Below are 26,960 nucleotides of genomic sequence, written 5' to 3'. Positions count from 1 at the left end.
AAGGACATGATCAAAGCAGGACAGTCCTTGTTTCTGATAAAATAATCCTTTAGGATAGACATTTTCTGGAGATACTGTGAAATGAATTTTCTTGTAAAATTATCACCCATCTCGCACACATTTGGTAAATATGTGAATATTATGGTCATTTTACACAGTAGGGTTTTTCCCCCACAAAATATGTCTCACATGGAATTCCAATAACATAAAGCAGGTAAGAAGTTATGTGGTTAAAGGGACAAGTCCCTGCAAGGAGGAAATGGGAAGATCGTGGGTGGGCCTGTGGCCTTCTTCAGGGTTTCCCATCATGATCAGAGAGGCACCTTGTCCAACCCTTGGGCTACAGCATTAGTTTTCTATTGTAGCCATAACAAATCACCACAAATTTAGTGACTTAAAACAACACTAATTTCTCATCTTATAGTTCTGTAGGTCATAAGTATGGCACAGGTCTCACTGGATCCAAATCAAGGTGTCAACAGAACTGCATTCCTTTTAGCAAGTTCTCAGGGAGGATCTGTTTCCTTCCACCTTCCAACTTCTAGAGGCCTTCTGCATTCCTTGGCTCACAGCTCACTTATTCCACTTTCAAAGCCAGCAAGTCCTTCTCACATCATATCTCTTGGACTCTTCTTCTGGTGTGGACTCTCTCTGATGACAGCCAGTAAAGACGCTGGGATTTTAAGTCCTCACGTGACTAGACTGGACCTACCAGGATAACCCAAGGGTGATCTCTTCATCTCAGAGTTCAAGCTTTTACTATTTCTTCAAAGTCTAGGATTAGGGAGGGCATGAACATCTTTGGGAGGGTGCAGCAGTATTTTGCCTACCACAGCTACACAGAACATATTTTTTAAACCATTAATTCCAGGTAAACATTGATCAATTTTTTCTAGTTATTGAAAGCTGGGGACATTTTAATGAAATACAGAAAAATACACAAACCAAGTTTTTTCACATCAATACACTTTTAGCAATGTGTCACACAGTGAAAAGGAAACCAAAATAGAGATGCAGTGAAGTCCGGGTGATTGAGCTAAATGTTTATTTTGGCTAGCTAATTACAAAGGTTATGAAGCCAATTAAAAATTACATTTCATATAATTTTATTTATTTATATTTTTATTTATACCCTACCTCATTCTACAAATATTTAAGGCAGAAATGGAATTTAGGTTTTAAAAGTTTGACAGTTGGCTGTGCACGATACATTCAGCCAATAGGAGAGAAAATTTTTATACTCACGAGTTAGTATTTCTACAGATAAGGAAGACATTTACGGTTGTTTTCTTTCACTAAAAAAGCAGGACATAAATAATTATTCAGAAAATATTAGACTGTTTATTACTTAGTATTTCTCATCAGTAGAACAACAACAAAAGAAAGTATGGTTCTCTTTCAGGTTAGCTCAAAAGAAATTTACACCAGTTTTACAGGTGTGTAACATATGCCTTTAGCAAGGTCACGCCTGCATGGCAACCATCTCCTGCAAACAGTCTCACGAAGGAGCTGTCTCGTGCTCTCAAGAGCTCCCGAGTGGGCGGGCTGCAGAGTTGACCCCTTCTGCCCACCCCTCAAGGACTCTGCTACCACCGTGCCCACAGCTTCTTCCTCTGCCCTTTCTAACCTCTGCTACTTCTGCAGTTACTCCCTTTACTCTCCACTCGTCTTCCTTCTTCTGTTCTCTGTTCTTCTGGCTCTTTTTGCTAATCTCCTGCTTCATGGCTTTAACAAGCAAAAGTTAGCAAGATGGCTTTTCGGAGGAAAATTAACCAATCAAAATGCTCTGGTGGGTTTTTGTTTTGTTTTGTTTGTTGTCTGTTGGTTGGTGTGGTCAACCCAACCATCATGATGCAGAAGGCTTAAGCTTTGTTCTGACACTTTCCTCTTCAATGTTTATTTTGTTTAATTATGGGTTCAGAGTTGTTTTTGAAGGTCCAGAGTTGTTGAAAGGTGGATGTTGCATAGGCAAAGATTTACAGTAATTATGTTGCAATAACAAAATAATTCCAGATAAATTATTACGCTAAAAAGAAAAAGAATTGCACAAGTTCTAATGAAAAAATGATTTGAACATTTCCCCAGTATTAACTGGCCAAAAAAATATATAAAAACAGCGCACAAAGTTTCTATCAGAAGCATGATGGGCATGCATTATAAGCCTAAATCCATCTTTTTCTCCCCGAATCAGCGTCAGAAAACAAATCTTCTCTAATTAGTACAGGCTAACAACAAGAATAAAGGGCATTTTATTTTTTTTAAGGTCAATTCATTAAAAATATAGGTTAACTTGTCTCTGTAATTTGGTAAACTAAGCTAAAATTAAAACTTGAGTTTATCATAACAATTAGCTAAGTGGCGCTAACAGAAGCTTAGAAAAAGAGAGACTGCATTGATACTCAAGACACTATAAAAAGAATGAAAGTGAGGAAATATTTCTTTAAAAACACTTTAGCTCTTAAAGAGATATAGCTCTAAAAGCTAGTGTAACATTCATTCACTGCATGAATTAAGGATATTTTCAAAATAATCAGATAACAATTCTGGGTAGGCATTAAGAGAAAGTTATATTCATATAATATTCCTATCTGGTCACTGAAAAAGAAACCAAAATCAAGCATTGTTAACTTGAATCAAATGCACACAAAAAACTTTATTATATGGTTCATTATTACCTTACATGGATTTTAATTCAAATGCCATCCCAAGAAAATTAAAACAATTTACAAATAAAGGTTACAACAACTAAGTCGGTCTATAAGGAAGCCCTATTTCCCTATCAGCACTATACTAGGAAACATTTTTATTTTTTAAAAGTACACTGTGATATATCATAGAACAACACTATGTCACAGAAATATTAGTGTCTGAGCACCTACCTAAAAAAATAATAATTGTGAAGATTAAATATGGTTCCAGATCAGTAACATTGATCATGTGTACTCAGTTCTTGATACAATGCCAAGCTCAACAAGTATTTGGTGAATTTGTAGCAGAGTAGTTTAATTGAGTGTTACTCTATGGCCAGGTGCTAAAAAAAGTCAAAACAAGAGAATTACTTTTCATGTTTCAATCAAATCTTCACATTTAAAGGAACTTAGTTAAATGGACTCATCCAATCGAGATTTGTGTTTGTAACATCTTTGAATAAATGTAAGCACTTCAGCCCAGCCGGGCATGGCTCTGCAGTTGAGCATTGACCTTATGTGATCCAGGAGATCAGGGTTCGATTCCCGGTCAGGGCACATGCCCAGGTTACCTCCATCCCCAGTCTGGGGCATGCAGGAGGCAGCCAATCAATGACTCATCATTGATGTTTCTCTCTCTCTCTCCCTCCCTCTCCTTTCCTCTCTCTGAAATCAATAAAGATATATATTTTTTAAAAATGTAAGCATTTCAAACTATTTATATTTATAAAAACATAATTCCACCTGGATTTTTGCAAGTCCTGTCCAACGGTAATTATTTTCTTACACCGACAGCTAATACATTTTTAAAACCTGTTCAGCTCTACCTTCAAGATACATCTAGACTCTGATCCCTTTCCCACACCTCTACTAATTCAAACTGCTCAGGCTCTCATCTAGACTACCCAAGTAACTTCCTAACTGGTCTGTCTGCCTGCTTTCACCCTTGCCCCCTAAATATGGTAGACACTGATTCTTCTAAAATGTGTCATAGCATGTTACTCCTCCACTGGCCCCCATCCCATTGAGAATAAATCTGAAGACATAAGCCCCCAATAGTTCTGTTGCTGGCCACGAATCCAGCCTCATCTACCCTTTTCCTCCTTGCAAACTCCTCCACACACCTTGCTTTCCTCTAAGCATCTTGGGGCCTGTGCACTTACAGTTCTCCTGCCTGGGTTACTCTTCCCTAGAGATCTGTGTGGCTTACGTCCCGTCTTCATTGACGGTTCTGCTCAAACGCTGTCTCCTCTGAAGTGCCATCTGTCACCACTCCATCTAAATCAGCACTCATCTCTTTCCCTGCCCCTTCCTCCTGATCTGTTTTCTTTATCACCTTATCATCACCCAACATACACTTACACGATAGTTTCTTCATTTTCTTTGTCCCTGTTCCCATGTAATGATACAAGTTCCTGGAGAACAGGGAGCTGTCATTTGGTTCACTCTTTCAGAAATTCCACTCTTCCAGAAACAAAGGAGCCTTCCTGCTGCCTTGGAACATGCCCATCTTACTCACCTTCACCCTAGTTTTCCCTCGGCTTCAAAACTGTTCCCGACACTCACGCGCCTCACTTCTCACTTCATTCACCTCCTTCAAATGCTCTCTCCACAGAGAGGTCTTGTTCCGACCTTCAGCCATCATTCTCCACACTCTTCATCACTCTGCTGAGCACTTACCACACCAGCCCATTCAGTAGTTATTTGCTCTTACTGACTGTTTTACCCTCCAGCATGCAAACTCTTTCATGTTCACCACGGCATCCTTAGCATTTAAAATGGTTCCTCAATAAATACTAGGTTGGTGTTCAATAAATATTTGTTAAACGAAAGAACTACAGAAATATTTTGAAAATAAAAGTGTGGAATCGTAGACATAGTGTATGTGTAAATATTTACAAATTCTCAAGATGAATGCCAACTACAGGTTTATTTTCATTTGAACTACAAAATAGTTAGAATGAACTTTCACTGGCATCTAATGAAAGCAACCTGAAAACTAAAATAATCAAAATATTTCATAACAGTACAGAAAAACGATGCTCATTGTTGTCCTCTCGTCCCAGGCTAGTCCAACAACAAACTGCAAAGTACATGCAGCTTGTCTCAGTCCTCTCCTATCTCCTCTCCAAGAGCTGTCTTCCTTCTCTGCTCAGCCCACTACCCACGAGGGCCCTCATCTATCACTTATCAGCTGAATCTCTTTTTACAAGTAATGTGGAATAAATATCTAACAACTGACCAATATTTATCAACGACAAGAAAATTAGTCTTACTGACACCTCTCCTCATATCTAATCATTTAATTGCTTTTTGTGAAGGATGCCACAGGCACATCAGAACAAGTGTGGCTCAGTTGGTTGGAGCATTGTCCTGTGCACGAGAAGGTCACGGGTAAGATTTCAGGTCAAAACACATACCTAGGTTTTGGGTTTGATCCTTGGTTGCAGTACATGTGGGAGGCTACCCATCGATGTATTTCTCTCTCTCATCGATGTTTCTCTCTCCCCTTCTCTCCCTTCCTCCCTCTCTAAAATAATCAATTTAAAACAAAACAAAACATTTAAATGTAACTAATAGCCTCAACGAAAATGTGTCGATTCAGGCAAAATGCCTGTGGCCAATTTGTGCACAGTATAGATAGGCTAACATTCCCTTAAAAGTAGTCCATAAATTAAATAAATGATTAGGTTTGCTTGTCAACCTAGGTAAAATTTGTCAACTTATTGCAATTAAACCTTTATTGTTGCTATATCTATAAAAATATCAAGAAAAATAATAACCACTGGGTTCTGCTTTAAATTTCAATTTGTTTCTGGATATGTTATCTATTTTGATTTTCATGACCCTGAAATAGAGGTAAGGAAAAGTATTATATCCAGAGGTGGGCATACTGTGAAAGTTAAATTTCAGGACCCCTCATTTACATAAAGCTTCTAGGGACAGGCCCTAGCTAAATGTTTTTGTGTTCTTTTTTTAACATGATCTCTATGTATTGATTTTTAGAGAGTCTTCCTTGGCCACCTACACCAAATGACACATTTCAAGAGCACCCTAAAGAAGGAAGATATGTTGGGTAAAGAGCCTGCGGGCATTTAGCTTCTAGGAAGAAGGGACAGTGTACTAGGTACTAACAAGAGATTTTTCTGAACTAACATAACAGAAGGCCAGTACTGAAAGTGAGGGTTGCATGCTGAAACTGAAAAAGTGGATAGAGGTCAGGTCATGGAGAGGCTAACAAGCAATGTTTTGGATTTCAGACTTTTATTATTGAAGTGGTTTTAAGCTTGTATTTCTAAAAGATCATTCTATGTGCAACGTGGAAAATAAACACATTCTAAGGCCAATTCTAAATTTGATTACACATGTGAAATGACTTTAAAGAGTCAGAGAAAGTGAATCCAGGGATTGAGAATAAAATGTGTTGTTTTGTATTTTTATTTATTTTTCTGCTCAGAAGGTGCATTTTCTTTATGGAGGCATGGGACAGACAGACATATCTGGGCGGGGGGAGGACAGGAAGAGGTTAACCAAAAAACTTAGAAATATACATGCATAACCAATGGACCAGACAATAGAGTGGTGAAGGCCTGGCGTCAGGTAGGGATGGGGGGGAAGGGGAGGGGTTGGGGGACATCTGTAAGACTGTCAACAGTAAAAAGGTTCATGAAAACTGGATTATTCCAGTTTTTACTATCTATTTTAAACCTCTAGAAAAACAGAGCAAATTTTATCATGATTATTAAAAACAAATACAAAATAAACACAAAGAGAATGAAAGCCTACGTCGTGTGGTAAAATCAGAGAAGTACAAATCAAAACTATAATCCACTTCTCTTTTATGCTTAGTAAACTAACAAAAATAACTGTTAATAACACTTAAAACTATCAAAACTGAAATGGAAGGAAAACACATACAATTTTACTGGTACTGTCCCTTTGGAGAAAAATATACTAGGTAACAAGTGCTATGTAAATGTTTATAACCTTTGATCCAATAATCCCACTTTTGTAATTCTTTTCCAAAGGCAACTTAAAATAAGGAAAAAAAATTTCCATAAAATAATGTTCACGGAGGTGTTATCTAAAACAGTGGCAGTTAAAGTGTGACTCTCAATGTCCTAAGGCAATGAGGCACAGACCTGGTGATGTTCATCAGGACGTAAGAGTCTGAGAGGTTCTAAAGCTTGGCATACTTCTCTGGGGCTGGAGGCTTCAGAGTAGGATGCTTTCCTTGGGCAGACTAGAGTCCGTGTGAAGGTTCTGGGATCTGGAAAAGATGAAATAATGTGAAAATGAACTGTCTCATTGTATATGAGCTATCTCTTAGTTTAGAGTTATTTTCTGGTTACAGCACCATCAGGCTGTGACACTCTAATGAAATCTAATGAAATTTTTATGGGTAGACTTTTGTAAAAGTACTTTTGGAAGCGTAGAGGATAAGTCGCTTAGATGCATCACCATGACATACCCCAGAATTTGGTGGAGTTGACAATCTGAGGGAAGGTATCAATTTCATACAAAGGTGTCTCTGTATTTTTGCACTTTAAAACACAATTCTGTAATCAAGTAGCAATGTACAGATTTAATAATTTTAAATAAATATGTCTAAAATACATCTTGGGCAAAATTACAAAGCAAATAACTCAGAAAAACATGTTTATATTTGTTAATATAAACAAAAGGTTAATATAATATGCAAAGAGTTCTTACAAATAATTGAGACAGATGGCTGCTACCATGGAAAAACATATAAATGACAAAAAATGTCAGAAGATAAAATGCAAATGGACAATTAACATAAGAAAAGATATGCAACTTAATAAAAAATGCAAAAAAAGAAAGAAAAACTTTCTGGATAGTCAAAGCTTAAAAGTATTTATAATAGTGACGTTGAGAGTGCTGGGAAACGAACATTATCTTGTACTTGATGGGATTGTAAATTGATACCATATTTTTGGAGTTTGAAAATATATACCAAATTTTTAAATGGGTATAATTTTTTGCTCCAGCAATACCACTTTCAGAAATTTATCGTAAGGATATAAGCCAGCAAGTACTCAAAGATTATATAATAAGGATATTCTCTATAGTATTATTTATGTTATTTAAAAATTGAAAACAATCTAATCATCCTTTAACAGGGGTGGATTAAACAACTTAGCATTCACCCATACTATCCAGTCGTATAAAATGACATAAGGAGTGGTACACAACATGTTCTTTCATCAGAAAGCACTGTACAAAGCGGTATGCATAAGGAATGGCCAGTTATTTAAAATTATATGTAAATGTGTGCATATGTGTGTCTGTGCATGAGTGCGTGTGTTTGCACTATAAGATGACTAGAAAATTGTTTAACAAAATTTTAGTGGTGCTTATCTATGGTGAGATTTCAGGTGATTTTACTCTCTTCACTTATGCCTTTGTGTATTGCTTTATTTTTTTAAAAACAGTGATCCTGTATTATCATTAAAGTCAGAATAGCATACGGTATTCTCATTTAAAAAAATACACTTCACATTTTATTTTTCACTTTAAACTCCATATTTAATGCTTTATACTTAGGAAAATTATTCACAGAAATCCACTTAACTCACATCACTGTCAATGATGTAAAAAGTAAAAATAAAACTGGTTCATTGCAGTTCGAGTATCCTAATGCCAATGTAATTTCTTTTTGAATATTTTCCCTTTTTCCATTATTTACAGTTTAAAAAAAATCTGTTTGAAGGAGCCAACTCTTTATTAAGAAAATTGTGTACGCTTTACTGTAATGTTCGGCTCGCAATACTCACGCAGAGCCGCCCACGTAGCCAGTGTACAGCCACACGCAGCCCGCGCACAGCCACAGCAGCCAACGCACAGCCAGCGCACAGCCACAGCAGCCAGAGCACAGCCACGCGCAGCCAGCGCAGAGCCAGCGCGCAGCCACACGCAGCCAGCGCGCAGCCAGCGCACAGCCACACGCCGCCAGCGCGCAGCCACCGCGCAGCCAGCGCACAGCCAGCGCGCAGCCACACGCAGCCAGCGCGCAGCCGCACGCAGAGCCCCGGCCGAGCTGCCCCAGGACCTCAAGCGCGGCCACTGGACGCTTCCATTTCTTCCGAGCGGCGGGTGGATTTCCTCAGCTATACAACTCTTTTAGCCCCCTTTTTAGTGAAAGAACTTCGTTATCACCAATGGAAATCGACAAGATAAAATACAACAAACAAACAGGCGCCATAAAAGCAGCGGACCTGCGGTGAAATGTGAAGTTGGTGCGCTCTCGCTCACCCGTAGGACCCGGCTGGCAGGAATGGTTTAACCCGCGGCTTCCCGCTCAGGTACGCGGCTTCCCAGTTTTCTCCTCCCGACTCCGAATTAGAGAATTTTCCGGGTACACCCGGGCCCCGTTAGTGTGTCTGCTCCCGGAAACGCCGGCTCTCCTCCGCCCCTCCTCACCCCCAGGTTCCCAGCCGCCGCTGGAAGGCTGAGCGCCGCGCGCGTCCCGCAGGTGTGCGCAGGTCGGGCTGCGGGGCACGTGGACGCGCTCTGAGGCTCTGCGTAGAACGCGGCTAAACTCTGCGCCTGCGACGCCGCGGGCTGGGAGCCACCGGGGCAGCGCTGGCTCCCGTAAGTACTCTTCCCAGCGAAGCCCATTCCTGACATGTGCAATGAAATGACGTGTAGCAGGGTTTTGACGTCTTCTGATGTGTGAAATAAATAGAAAAATACCCACGTGCCCAGGGTTTTGGTCACTAGCCGAAGCCGGTCCAAAGGCAACGCCCAGGTTTCTGCCCGAGGCGGGAGACACGAGGCTGTGGCGAGGGGGCGCCAGCTTTCATCCAGCCCCGCCTCAGGACTTCTCCCGGCGGCGGGAAAACGCCGGCGTCCCTCCGAGAAGTCGGGCGGCCGGAAGACACAGCGCTCGCCGAAGTCACCGCGGAAGGACGCGGCCCACGCCGCGCCGGCGGCCTCTGGACCCAGGGCCTCGGCGGTTCCCCTTGGGGTGCCGTCCTCCCTGTAACGGAGACACCCTGGCCGGAAGGAGCGGGTCTCGCCGGTCACGTGACGAGTCGGTGGGAGCGCCGGAACCGAGACGCAGACGTCGGCGCCGGAGCCGTTTTCCCGCCAGACAGCGTCATGATGCTACCGCGTCGCCTTTCGCTTTTAGCCAAAGCAGAGTCGAAGGTGTGAAAAGTATTGTTTAATCCTTTCCTATTTTAAATGAACTAAAGTCTTAAGAATATTAGTAAATTTTCTTTTTTCCTAAAGCATATAATAAGCAATAACCAAGTGTACTGCAGTATGCCCACTATTTCTGGGATAACTTGTGCGTGTAAGTAGCTGTATAATAAACAGACTGGGCTTTTGTTTCATGTGATGATGAATTGAGCTTTACTATATACTTTTACAAGGCACAGCTTATTTTTGCCTTTTCCATAAATTATCTGTGACTCGAGCCAATCACTTTGAAATAGTTTATTCATTAGTGAACTGGGTACAATCTGACAGTACCTGAGCCACAGCGAGTTCATTTCTTAATAAAGCAAAGGGTGTTTCTTGGTTTATAATTTTGGTAACATGGAAAGTATAAAAACAAAAAAACAAAAAACTGAAAAGTTAACCGGTAATTTTTATTTTTTGGAAGAGGAGAGAAATTAAAGAGGGAAAGCATTTTTAACATTCTCAAGTGGTATCTAAGGATTTTTCAAAATATTGGGGTTTTTTCTTTGCAAATTATTTACACCAGTCCTATGAACGGGAAATATTTAAAGAATACAAACACTGGGTTATGTTGGGCAATTTACCTAATGCAAGAATTAGAATTAAAACTTGAACTAGCCCAATACTCACAAACATTTACTGATTATATGCCAGACATTGTGCTAAAACTTTACAAGTATTATCACCTTCAGTCCTTAATCTTAGCTGTATTAGTTAGCCACAACTATAATTTCTAATTTATAAATGTGGGAACGGGTTTAGAGAGTTAAGTGACTTAAAGTTAAGTGATTATCCCAAGTTCTAGTAAGTACTTATTTAAATCTAACTTTTAGGTTCTGTGCTTGATGAAATTCTCTATTTCACATAGAAATGAAATTTCAAATTAACAACAGCAAAGGCTAGATGTAAAAATATAAATTTTAGGATGTAATATTTGCTTTTAGTTTATGAAAATAGGCTAAAAATGGACCCATTCTGGCCATATTGTTTCTTCCATATACATAGTGCCACTTCAGATTTTTCAGAAATTTTTATTGATTTTACCCGAATAAATTACTTATATCCGCATAAGCTTCTTTTAAAACTTAAGATTTAAATTGTTAAAAGTATTGGAAAGATAAAGGTAAATGTTAAATGTGTTGACTTATATAACAAACTTATTTATATAACAAAACCCATAAGCTCTAAAGATATGTAAAGAGAATTGGACCTGTTTTAACCATGTGGGCCTATTGGGTTTAGTTAGAAAATAAGTCTTGAACAATGTCTACTCCATGCCCAAAACATTTGCACACTGATCATAAAGTTCAACTTGGAATTACGTAATGTGGTTTCCGGCAGAAAAGTACTTTAATATTAAAGATATTAATAGAGGTTATATGATAAAAGGATTTCATGATAAAGAATGTTGAGTTAAACAAACTTTAACAGGTTTGCTTATTAAGAAATTTTCAGAACATTCAAAGTGTTTATATGCATGATAAATCTTCAAGAGGAAACTATGACCAAAGAATCCTTTATTTCTGGATCATTTGGCAGAACTGTTTTGTGAAGTAATTTGGGAAATAGTAATATAGTGACTCAGTGTAATTAATTCATGTTAAAATAGATTTGGTACAGGAAATATAATATTGTCAACCTGTTAACAAAAAAGTTAGTAATTTGCCAAAATGTGTAATTTAGTAAGTCCCGTTCCAATTTACAGTCGATGGGTTTTCTCCCTAGATTTTATTCCAAGCTAGAAGATATTTCTTGCCCTGATAGTGTATGAGAAGAAGAACCCCCCCGAATTTATTAATTTTTAACTGAAATGTGATCATTTGGGGGTCGTTCATTCAACAAACATTTATAGAGTGCCTAGCCAAGCACTGTGTTGCTGATAAAACTACAAGAGTAGTTGGAGGGAGGTGGAGATAAAATTTCTTAAAAGAGTAGAATATATTAAGACTATATTAATATATGTGTGCTAAATCCTGCACAAACTACTAAGGAATAGATGAAGAAAGTTTCTGACTTATCACTTATTATAAAATTCTGCTTAGCTTATATCACTAAGGCAAATTTTCTATTTTTTTTTTCAAATTTTGTATTTAAAATTTAGATTGTATTTGATCATTAATCCAAGAGAAACAAGTTCAGCCACCCATAACTCTTTTTTTAAAAAAATGCCCGTTTCATCTATTACTCCATATGAATTTTAGAATAACTTTTCAAGTTCTACAAAAAGAACACCTGTAAATTAATTTCAGAACAGTTCTCTTCTTCCAGATTTTATATAGCTCTCAGTATATAGTTTTATACATTTTTATATAGATTCCACACATTTCTTGTTAGGATTACTTTAAATTTTTTATTATTTTTGTCATTGTGCTGTTATATGTGCAATCAGTTTAGTTTATTGTAACACAATAAAATGACTGGATTGTGGAAACTTGCTGAAGAGAGTTACACTGATGCTACTTCAGATCTAAAACTTTTGGTAATTAAAGAAACCCAACTTTGTCTGAGCCTGTCTTGGTCACCCTGGGCTGTTACAAAAAAATACCACAGACTGGGCAGATTAAAAAGCAGGAATTTATTTCTCACACTTCTGGAGGCTGAGAAATCCAAGACAAGGTGTTAGCAGATTTGGTTCTTGGTAAGTGCTCTCTTTCTGGCTTGCAGATGGCTATGTTCTTGCTGTATCCTCACATGGTGGAGAGAGGAAGCTCCGGTGCCTCTTCCTCTTCTTATAAGGGTACCAGCTCCTTCATAGGGGCTCTACCCTCATGACCTCATCTAAACCTAATTTCCTCTCAAAGATCCTATCTCCTAATACCATCATATTGGTGGTTAGGGATTCAACATGTGAATTTGGGGAGAGGACACAAACATTCAGTCCATAACAAAGCCCAAATTGCTAACATGATTATGTTTTCCGTTTGGTGTTGCAAGCAAGACATCTGAATATTCTGAACTTTAGGCTGCAGAGGGAAAAAAAAGAACTGATGAGCTGGTGAAGGATCTATAGTTATTAATATTCAAACCAGAACATGGAGAGTGGGTAAATGTTACTTGGAGTGTGCATTCATGCCCCATATCAAAACTGCCTTGTGTTAAATAGAATCATAGAATTTGAGGAACTGCTAAGCTATTTGGCAGAAATAAAATCAGGATTCCTAAAGAAATTCACAAATTTACATTAGCATGAATTATGCTTTTAAGTTTCTGCAGCTGACTTTAGAGTGATGTATTTGAATTTTTTAAGCATCTGCCTTGTTAATGGCTCTACTTAAAGAGGAACTGATTGAAGTGAAAGCAAACTATTCCCACCAGAATCCATAGTATCCCTAGGATACTGAGAATGAATATATATATCACATTCTATTGTGAAATTTCTGGTTCTGTGGCCAAATTCTTGCAATATATGAGTCTTCCAACTCTGTTAGTGTATATTATATTCTTTCCTGAAACAATGGAAGTTGATGTAATGTAAAACTGGAGTGGAAATTGAGATGTGCCCTGTGTACATATGGGCCTTGTTTTTTTTATTTAATAGCCTTTTTGAGATAGAATTCATATGCTATAGAATTCACTCATTTAAAGTGTGTAATCAAATGGTTTTTAGTATATTCACAGATATGCTCAACCATCATCACAGTCATTTTAGAAAGTTTTCATCACTGCAGAAAAGAAACCCTGTACCCTTTAGTTATCACCCTTTCCATCCACTCACCACCACTCCTCCTTTCCCCACAAACACCAGAACTTTAAGCAACTGCTCATTTACTTTATGTCTATATTGATTTCCCTATTCTGGATTTTCATGTGAATGGAGTCATTTAGCAGGTGGCCTTTGTGAGTGACTTAGTATTATGATTTCAGGATTCATTCATTTGCAGCAAGTATCTCTACTTCATTCCTTGTTATGGCCAACTAATATAGGGTGGGGCAAAAGTACATTTACAGTTGTTTGTATGGAAAATAATACAATGATGAATAAATAATACAAGAATAAATTCTGTATTTCATGTACTCACAACTGTAAACCTGCTTTTGCCCCACCCTTTATATCATTGTATGGAAATTCCACATATTGTTTACACATTTTTTGGTTGGTGGACATTTAGGTTGTATTCAACTTTTGTGGATTCTGTTATATAAACATTTGGGTACAAATCTCTGTGTGGGCATATGTTTTCATTTCTCTTGGGTATATCCTAGGAGCAAAATTGCTGGGTCATGTAGTAACTAGATGTTTAATCACTTGAGGAACTGCCTGTTTCCCAAAGGTGCTGCACTATTTTACATTCCCACCAGCAGTGTATGACAAGGGTTCCAGTATTTCCATATCTTTGCCACATCTGGTGTTTTTCTTTTCACCATCCTAGTGGGTATGAAGTGGTAGCTCGTTGTGATTTCGATTTGCATTTCTCTGGTAACTAACGATGTTGAGCATCTTTTCATCTGCTTAGTGGCCATTTGCATTTCTTCTTTGGAGAAATCTCCAGATCTTCTGTCCATTTTTAATTAGGCTATTTGTTATTTTACTATTGAATTATGAGTTCTTTATATATTCTAGATGCCGATCCCTTATCAAATATATGATTTGCAAATACTTTCCCCATTCTCTGTGCAGTTATTTTGGTTGGTTGGTTTTTTTCATTTTCTTTCTTGTGTCTTTTAATTTTGGAATCCAATTTATCTTTTTTTGTTTGTTTACTCACGCTCTTAGTGCCATCTCATATCTAATAATCCTTTGCCAAATCCAAGGAAATAAAGATTTTTCCTTATATTTTCCTCCAAGAGTTTTATAGTTTTTGCTGTTACATTTAGGTCATTGATCCATTTTGAGTTAATATTTGCATATGGTATGAAGTAAGGGTCCAACTTCATTCTTTCACATCTTTTCAAGTTGTCCCAGTACCATTTGTTGAACAGCCCTTGGTTTTTGAGCAAAGTTTGGTCTGTTGTATAACAATATTCTCATTGATTTCTCAAAATTGGCATTTTTATATGAATAAAGCTTATTAGACTATTTGGACAGTATAATAATAAATAACTTTGAATAGTTCATAATTTTGTTATTGTTATGATTTAAAATGTATGTGACTCACAGACATATGGATTTCTGATTGTGGTTCACAACTGAAAAACATGGATATCTCTGGAATATATGTTTTGTATAATCTTCATTTCCACCCTTTTATGCTAGTTTCTTCCTTCTTACTAGATGACTGGAACAATGAAGACTGTGATATTAGCCTTGATTTAAAGAAATCAAAATATGTGGGGACAGTGGAAATAGTGACTGGATAGATATTATGAGAGGGACAGTAGTAAGAGAAACAATGATTAAGAAATAAGCCAGGCAGAGAAAAACAAACATCACATGATCTCACTTGTATGTGGAATCTAAAGAACATAATAAACTGGTGAACAAAATAGATTCAGTGACATAGAAGCATGGAACAGACTGAGGAATCTCAGAGGGAAGGTGGGGGTGGGTGGGAAGAGATTAATCAAAGAATTTATATGCATATAAGCATAACCCATGGACACAGACAATAGTGTGGTGAAGACCTGGGGCGGGGAGTGGGGTGGTGGTGGAAGGCGTGAATGGGGAGAAAAGGGGACATCTGTAATATTTTCAACTATAAAGAAATTTTTTAAAAAAAGGAATGATTTAAATGAGGCAGCAAGAAGTGTGTATTGGATTGGAGTGGCATCTTAGGGCTAGAAACTACTTAGAAAGTTTGGAGGCTATAACTAAACTTTCTATACCTGGGTTTTAAGTATTATGTAATGTTAAGAAGAATTTGCTGCTTAAAAATAAAATGTCATTATCCTTTCCTTTTTTCTTCAGAAATCGACCTCTGTTCTCCCACTTGTCCATTTTCAAGTAAAATGTAAAAGACACAGTAATTGGATAATTCCCAGGATTAGATAGTATAAGACTTTATAGGTTATTGATTTTAGAGTCAAGCATCTGTTACAATATTTAACTAAGTATCTTATAAATAAAAAGAGTTCTTTTCAAATATTTTAGGGAGAAGGTGTTGGTGTATAAAACCATAGCAATCTTCGGTAGCTTGATTTTTTCCCTAATGGTCCTTACAGTTTTTTGGCTTGTTCTCATTCTGTGAATTCTCTCTAGGCTCAACTCTGTGGCTTCAATGATCACTTTCGTGAAGATGGCTCTCATGTCTTTAGCTTTGTCTCCTGAGCATCCACACATTTTTTCAGCTGTATAGTGGATATTTCTAAGTGGGTGTCCAACAGGCAACTCAAATTTAATTTATCCAGACTAAATTTATTCTTACTCTCTGCTCTCAGCCTACACTTTCTCCTGTATGTCTGTCTCACTTAATGACACCAGAGTCCACCAAGAGAACTAAACCTGAATTGTCAGTAATGCCCGAGTCCTTCCCTCCCTACTTTCTCTTATTTTACATATTCATTGGTGCAAGATGTCCTCAATGTGTTTGAAATCTACCTCCTCCTCTCCAGCCTGTCCCACAGCCAATCCCTCAAGTCTCCCTTAAAAGATTAGCTTTCTCATTCACATTTCTCCAGCCTCTCACATTCCATCCTTTCCCCTTCATTTAGTTGCCTAAGCTTCTGTTTTAATTGAAATCATGAAAGTAATATAGCCTCACCAAGAGTCCAGATGAGACAGGAACTTCTGGGTTCCCCACAATTTCATTTACTGTTTTCTAATATAATATGTACTTCTTTTTAATGTTAATTTGCAGTTATTCTAAAATGCAAATTTGCACCATATTATCTTGGGTGTAAAATTCTTTACCAGTGAGGGTGGGGTAAAATCCAAACACTTCATACTGGAGTTGCAGACCCCAGGCCCTTCCCTAATCTGCACTCTAACCAAAGCCATTTTCAGATCATGAAATACAGGAACTTCCTCATGCAACTTTATTTTTTTTACATATTTGTCTCCCTCTTTAGATTGATTTCCTTCCTTCCTGTCTCCCTCTGCCTGGAAAATTATTTATCCTTCACTAATATTCAGATTTCACCTCTTATGAAGCCTTTCCAAAACTTCCAGTATCTTTGCTACTTTCATAGTACTTTTGATGCAACTCACAGACATTTATCTTGCCGTTTTAAATGTCTTAGATCTGTTCTTCCTCTGGGCTGTGAGTTACACAGGGAAAGAGACAAGGTTATTCACTGTTTCCAGTACGTAGGCACTGGGCACAGGCTTGTGGAATGAAGGATCTATAGTAAACAATAATAACAATGTTGTGCATTCATAAGAACAATATATCCCCCCAACTTTGGATATACAAATTCAAATTTTCTTTAAGAAGGACACTGTCTTCTGAAACTTAGAATCCAATAATATTCCTAAGAGTATAGAAAATCAGAGACTCACTTATTCAGAGGTCATATTTAACTCATAACATATTGAATATAATAGTTACATCATAGTCAGAATAGTTTCAAACCGGTTTTGGGGGATTTTTTAAAGAGCCAGATTTCACAACTATGATGTTTTTACAGCAATATTGTAGGTAGAATCAAAGCCCAAAAGATTTAATGTAAGCACAAGATTGAACATTAAATCATTATCAATTCGAAGCTCTTAGCACAAAATAGATACTGAAAAACTTTTACAGAAAGCCTGTGAGATGCACAGTAAGTTCTTCAAATTAAAAATATTTTAGCATACATAAAGTATCGGCAAGTACTACTATAGATCTTCTAAATTCATCGTGTAAGCTATTTCCCCTTACAAAAGTTACAGTTTGCCTGGATATGATCTTGAGTAATCATCTGAATATATTGGAGGAAGCTAATGAATGTTGATGGCAGAATTAGGAAGACGGGAATACTGAGAAAGCTACATCAGAGGGGTGCTTTAGAAAAGGTACAGAATTCAACAGTGTAAGACAGAAAGAAGCTGATAAATTAGAAACATGCTACTAAAGTAGTTTGGGTTTTGGTGCTGTTTTTCAAAAAGAGATTATTTTAAATGTCTAAAGAGCAGTGTTAAAAACAGTATTCATGTATGGGTATAAATTCCTGACTAAAATTTTGCATTTAATTTTTTTAGGGAGAGCAAAAATCTTTACTGAGACCACTTGGATTTTGTTCAATTAGGTGCTTTTCCTAATGTGATCATTCCCTGCTCTGAAATTAAGATAAGGTATGAGCCATTTTCTTCCCTTCATTTGTTTCTGAGTTTATCATTATAGTCAAACTTAGATTATTAAATAAAAACTAGATAAAACAAAAAACTTATACTACATATTTAACAGGCTCTAAGATTTTGACTTTGGTGACAAAGTTAATGGTTTTTATTGGACTTTTATATGAGTTAACCTATTATTATGCTTATAAGGAAATGGTTCATGGTAAAGCTATTGCCACCTTGTTAATGGAATTTTTAAAAGATCATTTTATACCCCTATGTTCGTTGCAGTGTTTTTTACAATAGCCAAGATTTGAGGAAGCAGCCCAAGTGTCCATCAGTAGATGAGTGGATAAAACAGCTGTGGTACATTTACATAATGGAATACTACTCGGTTGCAAAAGGGAAGAAAATTTTACCCTCTGCGAGAGCATGGATGGACCTGAGACAGACTCAGAGAGCCAGCAGACAGCTCTGGTGGGTGTGTGATGGGGAGCAGTGTTGGGGGAGATGGAGGGATTGAGGAAAAAAAAGAAAAAGAATTCATGGACATGAACAACAGTATGGTGATGCAGGGGCAGGGGAGGCGGAAAACGGTATGGGGGGATAAATGGTGATGGCAAAATAAAGAAAACATGATCATTATAGTATTTTTCAATGGGTGGAAACATTAACAAAATTAAAAATATAATTAAGCTAGGATTGTTTATACAATTCGAATAACCCACATTCATCACAACTTGTGTGTAAAAGAAGCGCATAGTTAGGAGTAATACAGGTTGAACTGCTTTTTGGGGGCATAAAAATGTCTCTAGGACTGATATCAGATGAATTTTACTTCTTGGATATCATTGCCATGATTAACTGATTTGACACCAAATGCCAATATATGTAATGTCATTGTAAGGTAGCATTATAAAATAACTGAGCTACAGAGGTTTACAGTCTACCTTCTAGTGCTCAGTATTGGATGACTTGCTTCTAGGTACCATCTTCTTGGATTCAGTGGGTTGCATATTGAATTTCTATGACTGTTCACATAATATGAAATTAAATCTTTCAACAAGATTCAAGAATTTTGTCTAGTTCATAATGAAGATATGCTCCATGTCCTATGGAGATGGTAAATGTTCAAAAGTATATATTTGGAATAAACAAACACATAAGCAAATGTATTTATAGCTAAAACTTGCCTGAATCTATTGTCCTATGCTTTGGACAGTATATTTCCACAAACCTTACAATGATTAAGTGGCTAGACTAACCTAATTTAGTTTATTATTTAACTAAAATTGTTTGGGCCTTTAAATTTTTTTATTTTGATGCAGTTAGCTAACAGTCAGCTCTTACAGTTTTACTTTAAATAATCATTTTATCAGGTATTTTGATGTTCTTAGAAGATATTAAATAAGCTATCATTTAGCCACTATATTCCTCCAAACATGTCACAAAATAGGTATTACTTTTTGCTGTTTTAATAAAGGGCAGTGAAAGCAATTCTACTTTCTGTTTTGAAAGTGAAAAATCTCATTACTTCACTATAATAATTTCTATTAATATTTATCCCTTGATTCTTATATTGTCAAAGTGCATATTATTTGCGTCAACTTTGTACTTTTAAAATATGCCTATTTAGAGTCTAATTTCAGCTTAAATAAAAATGAAATTAAGAAATAGTTCAGTTATAGCTGGATAGTAACTCATCAAGGCCCTAAGGTACTGTTTTGTATGGTTTTTTCCACTTGTATATTTCTATTTGAATTTCCTCTGCTTATTGGTTGATAATCTTATCATTGCTTTGCTCTTATCTACATGTCACTATTTGTAGTAGAAAGTAAATCAATAACAGCATATTTTACTCACTCAATTTTTAACATTTGGTTTTAAAGAATTCTCTTTTATGCCAAATATTCTCCCTCTGGGCTGTCCTTAATTTAAACAGAAGTTTCTTTATAGTTTGCTTCCTGCTAGGTGACTTTGACAGTTAAAATTGTCACCCTATCCACATCTGATAGTTAGCCTTTCTATACTTCTAGTTGGCTTTTTGGGTAAACTAAACTCAGAGAACAGCTGCCAAAACAGTCAAACTCAAAACAGGAAGTCATGTGGTCTTCCTTTGTACTCTGACCTTTCAGGACTGACTTGGCTCCCTCTGCTGGTTAGTAATATAATTTTTTTCTTAATTCAATAGGGTATGTGTTGCATTGGTAAAATACTTGGGAATAAGCTTTGGTTCAATAATTGACTTAAATTCTTATTTTAGTTCCCTAGAAAATTTTGTGTGTAGCTAAGGTTTTAACCAAACTAGGTCTTAAATATCTATAATTGAAAGGGAGCTGATGGCATCATATGTCTGGGAGGAATAAAACAGACTTGAATGCTCTTAGACTTGCCAACATTACAATACTGAAATTTATACTGAAATAATGAAATGTTTAAATTTTATTGAAATGTCTAAATTTTATTAAAACATTTCAGTATAACATACTCCCTATCTTATTTTCTGTTTGGTAGATACTTTTCATCCCACTTATACAATACTTTGCCTTCCTTTCAAATTCTATACACAATTTTCTCCCATTTCAATCTCACCCTTTTAAATTCTGTACACAATTTTAAGTACTTATTTAAATGTATGAATGAGTTGGATGGCAAATGAAAGTTAACTATTTACTTTAAGAAATCATTATTTACTTTGGCTAGAGAGAAAAACCTTACTGAAAGTTTGTTATTTTTTGGAGGGAGGAAAAATTTCAGTCATTTTCAGGGAATAAACTGTTCTTATGACAATTACTCTGTGAAGGTAGCAGTTTGCTTTGAACTCGAATGACTAGTTAATAAACACCTTTTTAAGACTAAATGGAAGGTGTGAAGAAATAAACAGAAACAAATATGTTCTTTGCCTTACATTTATTATTTTGCTGTATTGGGCATTTCAAATTAGATGTGCTACAACAGATCAAGAAGAAAGCAATCATAAATCTAAACACAACAAATTTAGCTCCACTAAGAAAATAATTCCTCCTCACAACTTCAATGATATTTGACATTTCTACAGTTTACCTATCATTTACTTTAAGATCATCTTTCTGAAACCAATTATCAAATCTCCTAGTGCCTCCCCTAAAATTCCTCACTATTTCACAGGCAATCAGAACTTTCTAGTATTCTTTTTTCTAAGGGAGGAAGTAAAAGAAAAACTAAACTGTAGTTTAAAAAAAAACCAAAAAACCCTTTTTTTCAGCCTATAATCCACAGTACAAAAAATACAGGGGTGGGCAAAAGTAGGTTTCCAGTTGTTCGTATGCAAAGACATGCAGGTTATGTTTATTACAATTGCTTTATTACTTGCAAGAATGTCCCGATGGCCCCGTAAACCTACTTTTGCCCACCCCTGTATATTACAAGGTAGCCTAGCACATGCACACACATAAATGAAATGATCATTTAACTTTACCATTTGTGATGTACTCTTAGATTTTCTATTCTGTTCTATATTTTAAATAAAAAACACTAGTTACAACCCACTGAATTTATTTTTTGACCCATAGTGGTACATGACCCAGTTTTAAAACACGGGTCTAGAGGAGATGCTTTGAAATGAGCATCATAAACACTCCCTTCACACCTATTTTAGATGCTTTTAGTGAATTTTGTCTTCTTCCTTCATAGATAAAAACACTTTTAAGTCAATGTTGTTCCAGATTAGTTTAGTATTAAAATACTGGTATAGTTTAATTCTCTGGTTCACATTCAGCACATGTGTAGTTTCCATTAAGATTAGACTTTCATGAAAATTTAATGACTCTTAATAATTTTATGTTGAAAATCTATTTCAGAAATGCACTTTTTTGAGGGCCCTACCCTATCCAATGCACAATGAAGCTTGTAATGTAGTATAACACATAACTGGTCACTTTGATTTAGGAATATAAGGCACAGACATGCAAAAATGTACACAATAATATAGGAAAGTCATAGGATTATAAATGGATGGCATGGATAATAAAATCTATGAATTTAGAGGTGAGAAGGATCAATGAAAGGACAAACCTTGTTCTTGAAGGACAACAAAGTTATCCAGAGGAAAAACCATTCATTTCTGTCATCTTTACAAAAATGGATAAAATATGTTGAATAACCTTCATAAGATGCTGAATACCTCAGATTTAAGGTATTTACTTTAAACACCTGAAGTAAGAACTTACAGACTGTTAAATTGTTTGATATTTTTGTAGCTCACTCTCAAATCAACATCTATAACTGATTCTTCAAAGTGTAAGATAAAAGTGATCCTAAAAGTAATTTGATTATCCTAAATATGAAATAATTGTATCACTAATAAAGGATAGAACTGATGGGCATAAACTAGAGAAGAAAATGATTTTCTAAAGTTTTCATTTCTATCATTTTATGACAAATTGTATTTCTCTTAAAGGTTAAGTATTATCAATAAAAATAATTCATTGTCAATTGTACCAATTCCTGCTGACTACATTCACTAGCTAATACTTAAAATCCATTTTAAAATGTTATTAAATCTTCTGCAATTTATTAGTCATGGGAATGTCCAAGTTTACCCTGGCAAATAAAATGAGTAGTGTAACTCAGTACTTAAAGCGTGGGGGCAATATCAGGTCAGATTAAAAGTTTATTGGGCTGCCCTACAAATTAAGAATGGACAAATCAAGGATAGAAGGCCACCACAGACAAAATTTTAAAAATGTAAGAGCAAAATAAATGGATAGTGTTGAGAAAAATAATTAAGCAAAAAACCCCCAAAAACAAAAATCAAGAGACAAGGCAATGAAATTAAGAAAACACTAAGGTTAAATTAACAGATGCTACACAAAATCTCAACTTGGATACTTAAATTTAGGCAAGCAAAACACATTGCTTTGAGAGAGAAATATTCTGATATGCACTGAAACAATTTCTTTAATTCTATGATCTGGAAAAAAATTGGTATAAAATATATACAAGTTAAAAAACCTTTAAAGGCAGAGACCTTGTCTGTTTTCATTCACTATAGGAAGTGCCTATTATAAAGCTAATGAGCACCTAGTAAGTCTCTAATAAATGAGGGAAGAAACTGAAAAATAAGACATCTAAAATTTTAAAGTAAATGCTACAACAATGCCAAGACTTCGGTTACCTGGATATGCAAAATTATTAGTTTACCAGGGAAATTTAAGAAAGTATATAGGAAGATAATTGTGTTTCCTTAAGCAAATTGAAATTTTAGTATTTTGAAACGGAATGAAAAACATACTCTAAGCCATCTGTGTAAGACTTAAAGCTGTTCTTAAAGATTAATGGGTAAACTTATAATTAACAGACTTGGATTTACTAAACAATATCTAATTTATTAGACATTAGATGTGCTACACAGATCAATAGGAAAACAGTCATACATGGTTATAAAATAACTATCAAGACTGTCTTTTCTCGTCCAAAAATTCCATAAATGAAATATGATTATTTGTAATATCATAGCCAAAGGCTTACTGCAGTTTCTAGTTTGCTGGTATACTTAATTTAAAAGGTGTGTTTTTCGAGCTACTAGGAAACAAAAGTTATCAATTTGTTTCATAGTTTTCAAAAATTATCAATTTATTGGTATAACTAGTGCTATCATAAAGTAAATGTAAATGAACAGCAAGCTAAAAGGTAAATTAAAATATCCACACTAATCCTGACCTCAGCTTTCACGGAACCTTTTCTTCTGAAGGAAACTGTAAAAATAAATCTCACTAGCATTTGCTTTGCTTGACAGCATAATTGAGTAGTAACCAGAGCAGCCATATGTTCTCCTTTATATAAGGCCTCAGAAGCACGCACCTTTTGAATCACTGTGACTGGCACACATTTTGTGCCCAATAAATATTTGCTGAATGAACTTTTCCAGTAGTGCTGCATTTGAGCTAAGATAACCAATTCTCACAAACTTTAGTTAAAATACCATGTATTTTGCAAGAAAAAAGGCAGACAGAATGAACGACGGTTTGTGATTCAGGAAGACAGCAAAGCTAATTGGCCCATGATCATGTGATCGACCCAGTCCTCTAGCCAGCCCATTTACAGAAACCTAAAAAAAAAATAAAAAAATTGTCACTAGTTTGTGGGCTTCTGGTGTGGGGAGTTTTTCAAATGTCCAGAAAGTGCCTTTTTCTAACACTGTAGTAAACTTATTTTTTTCCTTATTTTTTTGTTTTTACTTTCATAAAGTTATCTGTAGCATTTAAGTATATATAACTATATATTGAGGAATACAGTTCAGCGATTGGTGTGGTGCGGGGAGGGGGTGAGGGCGGGAGGTCAGGGCACTTACTCATTCGTTAACCAAACACTAAGCACCTGTGTGTCAGCCAGTATTCTAGCCGTATTTTCTCCACAAAACACCGGTGGGGAAAAACAAAGCCTGCCTTCTTCCCGGAGCTTACGTTCTAGTGGGGAAACATAATAACAGGTATGATGTGTAGAATGCCAGAAGGATAAAATGGGAAAGGGGGAGGGCAACTTGCAGTGTAAGGAGGGGCCGCGGCAGCCCCGAGGTGACAGCTGAGCCAACACCTAAGGCGCGGGCGCAACCCTCGGGGCGCCCGGGGAACCCCGCGGAGGGAGACGCAGGCGGAGGGCGCCCGCGCGGCCCCCGCGCCCCAGCGCGCCCGGCCTCTGCTCGGCCAGAGGCAGCGCCACGGAGGGTCAAGAGCAAAGGAGCGACGCGACGCGACTTATCCCACCAGCGATGCTCTGAAGCAAAAGGAAGAACCTGGAGGCAAATTTCCCATTTACAATTAACGTTATCATTTAACTAAGTTCATGAAAATACAACACAAATACCGTCCCGTTTGGTAAAGGTCGCTTACCTACTTGCACTTTTTATCTGAAGAATAGCCCCCTTCTAATTTACACAAGTAAACTGAATAAAGAACCGCGGAAGGAGAAAGTTGTTTCACGTGCTACTAGAGCCTGGCAGAGGCGTGGTACTCTACACATAACCACATTTGTACTCCAGCCCGGTCCAGGACCTCGCTGTTTCAAGCGAAACGAGGGAAGCGCCGTCTGAAATCGGCTGGCCCCAGGCCCACCCGTGGCCCGCGGTCGCCGGTGGCCGGGGTCGCGGCCGGCGGCTCTCCCGCGCGCTCGGCTCCACCCACAAGAGAGGGGGGCGCGGACCCGCGCGCTCCGAGCTGCCGCGGGCCAGCCGCTCGCTCCAACAGCGTCGCCTACAGGTCTTTATCCCGACAGTTAGGGAAGAACCAAAACCATCGCCAACAAAAAGGAGGTTGAGGAAAGACCGCATATTTCCAGAAATAAATGCATCACAAACACGATTCCAATTCGATCCAGCTGGGAATCTTCTTCACCTCCACGGGTTGCGTTCTCACTCCGCAGAAATAAAGCAGAAACGGGAGTAAAGTCCGGCCTCTCAAAAGGAGAGAAGGTGTACGATCCATCCATCCACCAGGCTGCAGGGATACCACTTAACAAAATGCACCGTCGCCGTCGGATCGCGGGCGTCCTCTACGTGGCCGCCCCGAGCGCGGCTCCCTAAGGCTAATGACGACGCGCTGGGGCGGCGAGCGCGGCCTGCGAGCCGGGCCGGGCCGCAGCGCCCCCCACGCACACGACCACCGCCGAGCCGGGACCCCGCTCCCGCCGGCCTCCAGGAAAATAAAGACCGGGGAGAGCCGGCCCGCCCGCGCCGCAGCGAAAACGCCGCTCCTTGGGGTCGACAGTAAAAGGCAACACCCACAGCCACCCTGAGGAGAAGGGCGCGGAGGAGAGCCGCCGCCGCCTCGCCGCCAGCCGCGGCCGGGCCCGGGTGCCGTGCGGAAGGGCCGAGGACGCGAGCCGAAGTGGTGGCGGCGGCAGCGGCGGCGGCGGCGGTGGCGGAAGTGGAGTGGGGAAGAGGGGGTGGTTGTTAGTGTTTGGCGCCGGTGGAGGGAGTCATTCCTGCAGCTGCACTTCCGGTCGGCATTTTGTTCTGAGAGGGAGAGACGGAACGAGAGAGAGACACACACAGGGCTCCTTCCCCCCCGCCCTCCCCCCCCTCCCTCCGTCGGTACCGACTCACCCGACACCACCAAGCCGCAGGGAGGGACGCCCCCGCCGACAGGAGGATTGGTTCCCGGGCCGGCGGCGATGCCCCCCCGGTAGCTCGGGCCCCTGGCCGGGTGTTTGTGAGTGTTTCTATGTGGGAGAAGGAGGAGGAGGAGGAAGAAGAAGCAGCGATTTGTCTTCTCGGCTGGTCTCCCCCCGGCTCTACATGTTCCCCGCACTGAGGAGACGGAAGAGGAGCCGTAGCCACCCCCCCTCCCGGCCCGGATTATAGTCTCTCGCCACAGCGGCCTCGGCCTCCCCTCGGATTCAGACGCCGATCGCCCAGGTAAATTCCTGCTCTTTATTTCGGCGGCGGCGGCGGCGGCGGCGCCAGGTCCTCAGCGTCTCTCCTCGTCGCTCCCCTCCCCGCGTTTCCTTAGCGGCCCCAGGTCTCCTCCACGGGCGAGTCTAGAGTTCGCTCCTCTCTGGCGGCAGCCGCCCTGCTTGGCGGTGGTTTTGTATCCTCTCCCGGCCGGCTCCGGTGGCGGGGACGGCTCCTGCCGGGCGGCCGGGGAGGCGTAGGCCCGGCGGAGAGCGCAGGCCGCGGGCCAGCGGAATCTACTTGAGCTCGGGGATTAGGAGAGCTCCGGGCTGAGCGGGGCTGCTGCTGCTCGGTGACAGGCCTCGCCCGGGAGAAGAGCCCTGGCTGGTGAGGAGGCGGAAACAATACAACTAACAGCGAATGTGCCCTGGGCGTCCCCATATTTACAACTTTCCTGGTCCCGGAGTGGGGAACGTCCCAGTGAAACAAACAACCCCCCTCCTTCCCCCTGTGACCCCATGAAGGGAGGAAGTAGTTTCAGTTAGTGAGACAAATGTAAATA

General features: G+C 38.7%; 2 protein-coding genes across 3 annotated transcripts in view; one reads left to right on the top strand and one right to left on the bottom strand.

The window, feature by feature from the left end:
- Nucleotides 1–1,678: 1,678 nt before the first annotated feature.
- Nucleotides 1,679–26,839, bottom strand: LOC148093432 (uncharacterized). The gene is made up of 4 exons (XM_087815036.1): nucleotides 26,537–26,839; nucleotides 26,111–26,396; nucleotides 6,830–6,957; nucleotides 1,679–2,026 (listed from the first exon to the last, which is right to left on the bottom strand). Exons 1-4 carry the CDS (start codon nucleotides 26,837–26,839, stop codon nucleotides 1,910–1,912), a joined length of 834 nt encoding a protein of 277 aa, XP_087671162.1. The 3' UTR covers nucleotides 1,679–1,909.
- The window catches only part of NIPBL (NIPBL cohesin loading factor), a 170,948-nt gene continuing 170,085 nt past the window's right edge, over nucleotides 26,098–26,960 (top strand). For both annotated transcript variants that reach the window (XM_016224049.2, XM_087815303.1), the window contains exon 1: nucleotides 26,098–26,422. The gene's annotated coding sequence lies outside the window, so the exon portion shown is untranslated. The remainder of the gene's footprint in view (nucleotides 26,423–26,960) is intronic.

Source organism: Miniopterus natalensis, chromosome 3, assembly GCF_054644295.1.
Source record: "Miniopterus natalensis isolate mMinNat1 chromosome 3, mMinNat1.hap1, whole genome shotgun sequence".
NCBI lineage: Eukaryota > Metazoa > Chordata > Mammalia > Chiroptera > Miniopteridae > Miniopterus > Miniopterus natalensis.
The sequence above is the reverse complement of the archived record's forward strand: the minus strand, read 5'-3'. Positions and strand labels throughout refer to the sequence as shown.